Here is an 11,464-nt window from a genome sequence, read left to right on the forward strand (position 1 = left end):
GTTTCTGGATGGCAGATACGTTAATGGCTGGGCAGTTTAATGTGTTTATCTTCTGTGTGCTGTATATTTTAGATATAGAAACAGTGAGAAGAGATAAGCGTGAAGAAACCACTTCTGCATTAATGCCAGCAATTCTGGCATTATAAATATATATGAGAGAATTTCCATGATTATATTTTAATGTTCTGTTTAATTCATTGTCTCTCTGGGGATGAAACAAGAGAAAACCTCATTTGTATAATTTAAATGGCCAGCAATAAAAATAGGAGCAAAGAAAGGACCAATTAAATAGCCATGCTTTCAAACCCATGCAGATCCTATTCCCTTGCAAGGTCCAGTCCATGCAGTGGAGCCTGTGTGGCTCCAGCCCCCTCTTTCCTGGACAGAAGCCATGGGCTGTGGAATTGTGGTACCAGGCTCCTGGCACCTCCTCGAGGATGGCAGGGAACAAGGGAGGCATGGGGACCATTTTCCATTTCAGAGACAATGGAAGGGACAGCAGGCACTGGCAGGGGCAGTGGTGCTCCCCATCTCCTGTGTGGACAGCAGACCATCCCACAGTAAGAGGAGAGACATATAAAATAAAACAAATTTATGTAGTCCCTGTGTTGGTTGTTTGGTTCTCAAGCAGCTCCTCCTAGCAGAAGTGCTCACCTGCGGTTACTTTGTTTAGGTACCTTCTTGTCATTTCACAATTTTGTTTATTGTTTTCAACTCTGTCTGTGTCCAGCTCTTGGTTGGTTCAGGGTTGCACTCCATCATCTCACCCCTTTGTTTGCAGATTTCTCTTATCCAGCGCAGCATGTCAAGGAGCAAAAATTTAAATTCTTAGTTTTTCTTACAGTTGAGAAAGAGACTTGGGAAAAAAAAAAAAAAAAAGCCGCAACAAACCCCACAACAATAATCTATCAAAACATTTCCCATGGGCAAAGGCTGCTGGACCAAACATGCTGAAGCTTATCAGCACAAATGAAACACTGCTTTTCCCTTTCCCACTCCTTCTCAGTTCCCCCAGCAGTACTTCACATCTCTGCTCCCACGGGGCAGGATACACACCTTCATCACAAAGTGCTGTGCCCTGGGACTTTCCTCCAGCTACTTCTAATAGCCAGCATGAGAGGAGCCCATGGGTTATGACCCTTATTTCTCTGTACAAGAGCAGGCAGCAAAGATTGCCTCTGGTTTGGCAGCTTCAAGTCTGCAGATAAGAAATTTAAGGTTTTGCTGTCTGGTTGTGTTGTACCTTTGCAGCCAAGCCAGCCTGGAATGAGGAGATTTCCACGTGTCCTGGCAGTGCCTCCTTGGCTCCCCTGGCAGTAGGTATGGACAAAGGGCAGCTGCTCCATTACCACCTTCAGACCCCACATCCATCACTGCCCCTCTCCTTTTACCAAGTTTTGCTTTTTGCTTGATGAAGCAAAAGACTGGGAAAGAGTTGTTTGCTGTTTCTAGGAGTTCTGGCTTCCAGTTCTGGCTCTGAGCCTTGCAGAAAAGCTCTGCTGTTTCCATGACAAATTTGGCAGCTTTCTGGCTTCTAGGCTGTCATGCCTGGACTTCAGGAAGAGAATTAAGGAGATGAGATCAAAAAGAGCATTTTGTTATTTGAGAGCAAAGATTTTCCCATCCTACTCAGTCTTCCCACGCTGTGCTTGCAGATGCAGATACATGGCTGCTGTAGGTGTTTTCCTTCCAGGACGTGTGTCTGTAGATCCATTTGAATCCACACAGTTGGTGCTGTGTGACATGGTCTTGGTTAAACCACAAATTTCCATTCACAGCCTGTGATCACACAGATATTCACCAACTTTTGGAGGGATCAGGATGTTTTCAATTTGATATGCTTACATTGTAATTGCAAGTATATTTGTATGTATGCATTCCTTATTTCTGAAGTCCACAAGAAAAACCCATACAGGTGGAAAACTATTTATTCTTTATTATCTCAATGTTTGCTGTAAGAAGCTGCACAGCATCAGGACTGTGTCATTCCCTGCAAAAGACAGCCTCAAGGAAGGGGCTTAAAATCTCTCACACCAAATTGCTGGAGGACACAGTTTCCCATTTTGGCCCCTGACAGTCTGTGTGGAGCAAGCAGATGGCCAAAGCATATCCAGCCTTGAGACCTGAGGATAATGAAAGTATTAGCAAGAATTTCACCTTTCCCCAGGGAGAGAAAAGAATACATTGCAGCTCAGACCTCTTGGAAAGATCTAACGTGGTATTTATTTCAGATATAAATTTGACTGTATAAAAATGACACCTTTTTTACTCAGCCTGTAGTGCCAGGTCCAGCTCTCACTTGTAAATTAGGAGTAGATCCATTAAGGCTATGAAATTACAGCAGCTGATGTGACAGCAGCCTCACCTTGGCAGTATTTCATTCACTGTGTGCTTCGCTCTAATCTCCTGCGGGTATGAACCAGAAGAAACTCTGCTGAAGCCAACAGAGGTGGAGAGGGAATGAAAGAGAAGCAGATCTTTATGTTTTTGGGGAGCAAGGAGCCTGAGCACACTCTCCTGCCACAGAGGAGCAGCATCTCTGCCTCTCTGGCCGTCAGAGCCGTGCTGCAGAGCTGACATCAAAAATGCTTTTGCACAAACTCTTGGTGACTGTCTGGTGCTGCTGTGTGGACACACCTCTGCACCTCCTCCCTGATGTCCCAGCTCACCACAGGGACCTTGCAGGGCTGCTTGTCCCATCTCCCAGAGGAGAAGAGTGCAGCCTTGCCCCTGCTGTGAGCATTTAGGAGGATTTTTGGAACTTTTGCCATTTTATATCCTTTCCTTGATGCATTTCTGCCAGGGGCTGTGCTGGTTGTTTGCTCCTGCAGGAGAACATCCCACCTTTGTGGAAGCTTTGTGAGTCAGCCCACTCCAAACACCAGTGTGTACTGAGAGCCATTGCAGGGACTTATTGTTTGCTCCTGTGCTACCAGAGCCCAGAAGAACAGTCTGACAAAGCAGAAGGGCTGAATGCAGCCTTAGGAATTCCAGGAGGTGACTGAGTCACAGTCCCTCAGCAGTGAGTGCTGCAGCTCAGGTGCAGGCACTCTTTACCTGCTGCTGGTTGTGCCCAGTCATGCTGGAAAAGGTCTCCCTCAGGCATGTGACTTTGTGAGATCCTTGGGCTGCCTCTGCTACTGATTACAGCAGATTTAATAGTGTTATTAGTTTAGCCAGTGAGACCTTTATCAGAAGAGATTAGCAGGTGGATTAGAGCTTTAATATCCTTGGCAGATCTATTTCTCCCCCAGTAATTGCCTTAAGATGGTTTTATTTCACTGTCTGGGCTTTCTCTCCTTCCCCTTTTTATCTTTTAGCTTATTTCCTGAATGTTTTGCCACATTTTCCTTCCTCACACTGAGAAATAGCAGCTCATGACTTGTGAGCACTGGGTAATGGGATACATCTGCCTGAAGACTCATTCATAAAGCCCTTTAATCCAGCAGCTCCATTCTTGTGGTGAATGGCTGAGGACAGGAAAGTGGGGGTTGACTGAAAACACCTCAAGTGGAAAATAAAGAAAGGCAGAGACTGTGCAGAACCTGGGGCTGCAGCCTGCACACCCAGGGGTGCTGCTGCTTCTGTTTGGAGGGCACCTGGCAGAGGGCTGTGGATGGGAAATGCCTGCCAGGTAAGGGAATGATTTAGGTTTGGTGATTTTATCCTACAGTGCACAGAGTGTTTTGTGCTCCTCAGTGCCATAAAACCTCACAGGGACAAGGGTAAGGCACGTGGGGACAAATTGTTAATTCTCAGACCTTTCATGTGCATAAATACTTCATGTGTACTTTTTAAAATAAATTATCCTTGGATAATTTACCCACCCCCCAGTGTGCAACATAAACCAATTGTCTTAGATTACAACGAGTTAAGAAGGAAAAGGTTGAGCATAGAAAATGTTTAAAATCAAAGGTCACATTGCAGCTCCATGAGACTTCCCTTTCTCCCCATGGGGTGAGGATAATCACCAGGTAATCAGTGCCCCCTGCTCAGGCAGTCCTGAGCCAGCTCCTCCCCAGTGCACTCCAGGCATTGATTTCTTCTGGGGCTGTCTTGCAATCAGCAAGAGACACCAAACAGGAACACTCTGGTGTAGATCCCTCACTAGGAAAAAAGTTCTCTGCCAGTGCTGCATCCATCTTTTGTGCTGAAATATTTTAAAATATTTCCTGGTTGTTTCAAGCAAAGGAAGAAAAAAAATCCCTAGCTCAGGGCAGCCAGGAGCCCCCTCAGGGTGTGGCAGAGGAGCCTGGGGTGCCACTCACCCCCATGAGGCTGCATTGACTTTGCAGCTCTGTTGTGTCAGCTCTGAGTCTGAGGACTTGGCCCAAAGATGTTTAGCAGGCAGAGAAAGCAACTGCTGCAGTTCCTGTGCCCCTGAGCTGACCTAACCAGGAGTCATTCATCTCCAGAAATTTTGGGAAGGTCTTATTTGATCCCTGTACGTGCCAGGCAAGCAGTACTTTCCTGGAGGCTCAGTTTCCCAGAGGGCTCCACCAATCTCTTTGGTTGTACCTGCTCTTTTATTTGCTCTTCTAGCAGCTGCCAGGGATTTATTTGCATGACAAATATAATCCAAAATGTAAACTGAGGTGCACTGGTTTTTCCTAGAAGATTCACAGTGATGCTTCTCTCATTCTTTGCAAGGGCATCACAAAACTCTGGAAACCCAGGCAAGTGCTGCAGCCTCCCTGTTCTTCCAGGCATTTCAGAAGAGCTCAGGTGTTGCTGTGTGTGGGATGTGCTGTGCTGGAGGGAGTGCAGGAGGAATTGTGATGGGGCTGCTGGTGCTGTGGATAACTTGCCAGCCAGCTTCCATCCTATTCTGAGTGCTAGGATCTGGAAGAATGATGTGTAAGATACCAGCAGGCAGGAGTTTCCCTTTGGAGGGCATTCTTCTTTCTGGGATGTTGCAGTGAAAGTGCTGACCCCTTGAGAGGGCTGATGAATATTAGAAGAGGGTTAGATCTGTGGATTTTGTTGTGTTGCACTGGAGGGGGCACCATGCACCATCCCCTGGGGCTCCTCAGCTCTTGTTCTGGAAGTGCCTGAGTGAGCATTTCTCAGCTGTGCTGTGTCAGCATCAACGTGCCCTACCTCCAGGTGACTGTGCCTTGCAAAGTTTGATCAAATTATTCCAGGTCTGAAATCATCCTCTGCTCTTGCCTTGCTCTTTAATGTGGATGGATTTTTCATAAGGGTATAAAAACAAGGATACTGAATAGATAAACCATGCTCAGCCCAGCAGCCAGTGATGGCTGGTGGCACATCCTGGGAAGGAGCAAGAGTGGAAGTTGCAGGTTATATACCCAGTGTACTCCAGCTCAGAAGTTTCATCACTGTTTTAAAGAGCTGCTGATGGATTTTTCTGCTGTGAAGGGTCCTCTTGGACACTTTTTATTGCTTTCAGCCCTCAGCACTTCTTCTGCCTGTGAGCCCAGCAGCTGCCATGGTGTGAGAAGAGGTGCTGCTTGCCCTCACACATCCTGTACAATCCTTTCACTGGTTTCCCCCAGTATTTTGTTATAAGGAACAGTGATTCATCAATCTCCATACAAAAGCTGTGTAGCAGTCATGTACCTCAGTGATACTTGGTATGAAAGATTGTCTCTTTTCCATCTCCCTGGTGGTTCTCAGAAAATAAACCTGTCACATCTTTGAGGCAGTACTGGCAGCACAAGAGCAGATCATGGAATATGCCTGAGAGGGTTACTGAGCAGCAGCTGCCTGTAAGTCCTCACCACAGCAAATGGATTCAAGCACTGGCACAGCTGCCCAGGGCAGTGGTGGAGTCCCCATCCCTGGAGGGATTTTAAAGATGTGGCACTTGGGAACATGGTTTGGAGGGGGCTTGGCAGTGCTGAGTTAATGGTTGGACTCCATGATCCTACAGGTCCTTTCCAACCTAAATGATTCAGTGATTCTAAGAAAGGCTGTTCTAAACATCCTATTTCAGTAACGTGGTAAAATGCCTGTATTGATTTAAACAGCAAAGCAGAGAAGAAAGACCCATGGGAGAAGAGTGGGACTGAGATGCATTAGCACCATTGCTGTGGGAAAACACTGTCCTTGAGATACCAAAAATTCACATTTCTAGTCTGCCTGGGCACATTCAGAGAGAAACCCATTTCCTCAGCCACACACCAGGTACAAGACATTCAGCTGGAGCTGCTGTGAGAAACCATCCGTGTTCAGCAGCCAGGGCTGCTCTCTGCTCCTCGAAGGACCAGGAGTGCCTTGAACACCCATCAAAGCACTTGCCATCTGAAACAAGAACCTTGTGTGGCCTGGAGGACACTCAGAGGTCTTGTCAGCCCTAAATCAAAGAAATCTTTTATCAGATAGGAGAGGGAAGAAGCCACCTCCCTGAATGCTGAGGTTTCACCTCTCTGGGATCCAGGATGAGTCAGCCAGGCACTGCTGAGTTCCACAGACCTGTTCAGGTTAATAAAATCACTGCCAGAGCCCAGGCAGCTCACAGGATGCTGTGTGGCTTCCACATTGACGTCACTGCTTCTCATTTACCCTTGGGTGAGAGTGACCAAAATCCATTACCACCTGGCAGCCACTGGGCAAAGCCCTGCAAAATAAATCAGCATCTGCACAGCAAACAGGTGTCTGCAGCACAAAAGGAGCCATTCAGATAGCAGGGCACAAAGGGATTTTTCATCAGGGGAGTGAAGACATGAATGGGTCATTAGAGTGAGGGGAATTCACAGGCAGGGAGTGATAACAGGGAAAAGCAGGGGGAGAGTTCACTGTAGAGGCAGTGGAGAAGTGGTTGGAGTGTGGGGGAATGAGAAGAAGCAGCCAAGGAGACAGAGAAGAGTTAAGTGAGCAATTTGACTTTATTATAGGAAAACAGGGACACTGAACAAAACTGGAAAATACATTTAGAAGTGTGAAGAGGATATAACCTTGCCTAGTGGACGTGACATTTGCCACTGTGAATCTCAGTGGTCAGGAGTGCTGTGGGGTGGAGGAAGGCACAGGCACCTGCATCAGGAGGGGAAAGCCCAGGTACACTCAGGAGAACACAGTCCCTGGTATTTCTGCCTCCATGGAGGGTACAGAGACTTCCAGGCAGGACCAGGCATCAGCTCATGAATTCAGAGAAAAAAAAAATCTCCTCTGGGATATTTTAAAATATAGATATCTTGCAACTTTGACTGATCACTTGATCCTGTCATTTTTCAGAGCCAGGCCACCACAGGGAATGGAGCTGGTCTGGCACCTCCATGGTCCTTTCATTGTAGTTTATTCAGGGCAGGATTTAATACACAGGTCAGGGCAACATAGGGGTTACAATATTGTGTTATATTTGGTCTGGGGATGGAGAACATCTTTTTACAGACATGGAATCAGTGGGCATTCAGAGTCAGCTTTTGATGCTCCTCAGTCTGACACATTTTGCCAGCCCTAAAAATATGCCTTGAAAGAGAAAATAAAATCTCTACAGGCATTTCTCCACAGCTACTAAAAGATCAGGCAGTAGATACACTCTTATATCACCTGCAAAAATGCAGATGTTCTCATTTCTAGCACACAAAAAAGCCATAAATCCAAGTAGTCATAATGTCTTGTTCATTCATATAAAGTGAATACAAATTGTGGATGGCACTGCCTGGTAGGGAGGAATCTTTCACTTCCCAGGCAGATCATTGTTAACATTAAATACTATTGAGTGATCATTACAAGGGTTAGGATGAATGGCTATTTTCTTGTCTCTATTTTTTATGCCAACAAAAGGTGCCCTGGAAGGCAGCAGGATATTATATGAAACTTGGATTTCCTTAAACTTCCTTCTCTTGTTCTGTAATAATAAAAAAAAAGCCCCCAGTCGTCAGAAGCCTGAGTTCCTTTAAATTCCAAATCCTCTTGCAGGGACAGTGCTGTGCTCAATCTGGCTTTGCTAAGAGGATAAACCTGTTGTGCCAGGTGCTGGGGCACAAGTAGCTGGGCATGGGCTCTTCTGGCACCAGGAGATGGTGCACATCCCCTCTCCCCTGGCATTGGGCAGGGAAGGGGCTCATCTCTGGTATCATTCCAGCCTTTTGGATCTTTATTGTACATTTTTTGCCTTCTACCTGTTGCCTGGTCTGATGTGTTTTCTCTTAGATCCTGGAGAGAAAGGTCTCCTTTGTGCATCAGATCCAGTGCTCAGAACAACAGAATGCTCAAGCTTCACTGAAGTCTTTCAATGCTAACAGAATAAAAGTATACAATTTATTTATCAAAGTCTCCTCTAAAGGAGAAGATGGACGAAATAGGTTTTAACCTACTTGTGATGCTCAGGAAAAGCAAACACTTTGATTCGCTCCTTCCCAGACAAACAGCATTGCATTAGTTGTTTCTGATTTTATTAGCTATAAACCACTTTCTATTTTTATTTTCACATGCCATTGACTTTGTTTGGTACAGACACAGCTGAACAAGGCTGGTTTTTCAAGTGCAAATCATGTTAATAGATGCCCAGTTCATTCCACTCCACACACAGGAGGACTGCTGTAAGAAAGAGGGCTGATAACCAAAAAAATATTTTCCTGTTTCATTTCCTACATCACCTCTGAGGCCACATTATGCATTCTGAATTCCCAAATGTGGAATAGTGATGGTTGCTTTAGTACTTCTGGCATGGTCTCTTCACATAAGGAGAATTTATTTGCGTGGAGGAGTGAAACAGTGCAAGCAGACAACGAAATAGCAAGTGGTAAAGTGTGTGAAATTCTCCATTTACTATCACTTTTTATGATGCTGTTTCCAGCTTTTCTTCACTGCTTGCAACTACAACTGATGGATTTGGAGCACAGAGTGCCTCTTATCACTGCTCTTCATCAGCAAGTGTGAGCAGCAGCAAGCAGTCAAATCGTTGCTGTATCCAAACAGCATCTCTGCATCCAGGGATGGAGCTGCAGGGAGAGCTCACTCGTTGGGAACTTGATCTGTCTAATTATGTGACTGTTGACTGGGCAACGGGCTGCACATCCAGTTGTCCCCAGCAAAAATAGTTTGTCTTAAAATTTCATCTGGGATAAAATACATCATCTTTTTATCTTATTATCTGTTTCTTTCCCTGCCACAGCATTTCTGAACTGGTATCGGGAGTTATTAGAAGAAAGCTCTTTTCCATCATTAAACACTGGGTTCAGAAAGATCTCTAGAGTCCTTAAATGCAGATGAGGGTATGAGTAGCACTTCCTGATCAGAATTACAAGGAAGTGTTCTCACTGGAGACAGTATTCAGAGGTGGAGGCTGGCAAGAGTTCAAGTGTCCACACTTGTTCTTATGGCCATGACTTCCCTGACATCTCCTGTCCATGGAGGGGGTGGTGGGGGGTCCTTTCCTTGCAGGCTCCACTGAACTCCGGTAAGTGAGCAGCTCTGGGGCTGAGGAATGAGTTGTCCCTTCAGTCAGAGAGAAGTTAAAGAGAGAGACCATCCTTTGGTGGTATTTGCTCTTCATTTCCTTGGCCGATCTATAGAGGTTCCCCACGAAGCAATAGCAAATAGGATTGAGGCTGGAATTGGTGAGGCCGAGCCACTGGGCAAAAGGTCTGAGCTGCAGGATCCAAGGAGAAGGAGTCACATCCTGCAAAGATTTAGGGATGTTGAAATCAATCCAGATGTCCATCAGGTAGACGGGCAGCCAGGAGATGGCGAACAGCAGGACCAGGGCCACCACCATCTGTGCCACCTTCCTGCGGATCTTCAGCCTGGAGGCCGGCAGGGAGCGGTGCAGGGCAGAGCTCTCCTTCAGCTGGCTGCTGCGGCTCCACAGCCGCCGCACCGTCAGGAAGCAGATCACCATGTTGAACAGCACGGGCAGGCAGTACAGGGCGCAGAAGAGCAGAAAGTTGTAGGCTTGCTTGAGCCTCTCCTGAGGCCAAATCTCCCTGCAGATGGAGAACACCAGGGGCAAGCCCTCCACCACCCCGATCTCATCCCGTTTGTTCATGAAGATGAGGGGCATGCATATCCCTGAGGACAGCAACCACACCACCAGGATGGTGCTGAGGATCCTCCTCTGGGTGAAGAAGGAGCGGGCGTTGAGCGGGTTGTGCACGCTGTAGTAGCGGTTCACGCTGATGACGGTCAGGCTGAGCACGCTGGCCGAGACTGAAACAGCCTGGATGAAGGGCACTGCCCGGCACAGGAAGTCCCCGTACACCCAGGCTTTGTAGATGAGGTTGCCCACGGTGATGGGCATGCAGATGCACACCACCATGAGGTCGCACACCGCCAGGTTGATGAGGAGGCTGCGGGTGGCGCTCAGGCTGGACACGCGGCTGCGGCGCTTGCGGGTCAGCACCCTGATGGACATGATGTTGCCCACGAAGCCCACCACAAAGGACACCAAGTACATCACTGTGAGGCTGATGGTGACAGGCTCCTTTGCAAAGAGAAACAGCATCTTCTCCAGCTCTTCCCAACCCAGCTCCTGGCTGCCATTCCAGAGCCCGCCTTGGGTCTGGTTCTCCTCCTGCCAGAGCTGCAGAGGGTCAGGGGGGGCCCTGGGTTCTGGGGGGGACGAATCCATGGCTGAGTCCCCCCCGGGCAGCCTGGGCTAACGGGGCAGAGCCTTCCGTGCTGCTTCCAGTGCTCCGGACATGGCGAGCCGGGATCAGCGCTGCCTGCAAGAGAGAGTGTTGAGAAGGGGATCAGCGAGGATCGGGGCAGCGATCGCCCTTCACGGGGAGCTGCCGGGCCAGCAGTGGCTAATCCGCAACTTAGTTGAGAAGCGGCCGTAGCGCGGGGCGGCCGGGCTGGGCAGCGCGGCACCGACACGGGCATCGGTACCGACACCGGCACCGGTCCGGCAGCAGCGGCGGGACCGGCGGGAGCTCCTGCCCGGCCGCGGAGAGACGGAGTCTCCGCTGGGAGGACGGAGAAGGAGCCCCGGTCCCCCCGCACCCCGAAGATCAGCCCCGGCCCCGGTCCGCAGCCACTCCCCCGCTCCCTCCGTCCCTCTCTCCTTCCCCGGAAAGTTGCGGTCCCGCGGCCGCTCTGCTGGACCCCTGCCCCGCCTCCCCCAGGTCCTCTGCTCTCCCCGGTTACCCCCGTTCCCCCGGTTCCCCCCGGTTCCCCCCGGTTCCCCCAGGTTCTCCGTCTCTCCCGCGGTCCCGCGGCGCGGCGGCACTCACCGGGCGGAGGGCGGGCAGCGCCGGCCGGGCTCCTCCCGCCGGCAGCTCTGCCGTGGATGTGTGCGTGTGTCCGTGTGTGTGTCCGCGTGTCCCCGTGTCCCCGTGTCCGTCCGTGCGTGTGTGCGGCGGCAGCGCCCGACCCGCTGCCACACGCGCGTGCTCGCACCCACGCACCCACCGCACCGCCAGCCCCGCGCACACCCCGCGGCGCGCACACCCCGCACACACACACAGCCCCGCACACAGCCCCGCACACCCTGCACACCCTGCACACACTGCACACACTGCACACACTGCACACACTGCACACAGCCCCGCAC

At 49.3% G+C, this 11,464-nt stretch overlaps 1 protein-coding gene across 1 annotated transcript; it reads right to left on the reverse strand.

Annotated features, from left to right (window-relative positions):
- Positions 1-6,836: 6,836 nt before the first annotated feature.
- Positions 6,837-11,202, reverse strand: LOC306809287 (galanin receptor type 1-like). Its single transcript, XM_079320636.1, has 2 exons — positions 11,145-11,202; positions 6,837-10,634 (listed from the first exon to the last, which is right to left on the reverse strand). The coding sequence occupies exon 2, from the start codon at positions 10,538-10,540 to the stop codon at positions 9,212-9,214; it is 1,329 nt and encodes a 442-aa protein (XP_079176762.1). The 5' UTR covers positions 10,541-10,634; positions 11,145-11,202; the 3' UTR covers positions 6,837-9,211.
- Between the last annotated feature and the right edge of the window lie 262 nt (positions 11,203-11,464).

The sequence above is a fragment of the Erithacus rubecula genome (assembly GCF_903797595.1).
Source record: "Erithacus rubecula genome assembly, chromosome: 17".
Classification (NCBI taxonomy): domain Eukaryota; kingdom Metazoa; phylum Chordata; class Aves; order Passeriformes; family Muscicapidae; genus Erithacus; species Erithacus rubecula.

Bases quoted from the DNA above. Each gene is read 5' to 3' on its own strand.
- LOC306809287 (XM_079320636.1), bottom strand. From the start codon at position 10,540: ATGGATTCGTCCCCCCCAGAACCCAGGGCCCCCCCTGACCCTCTGCAG.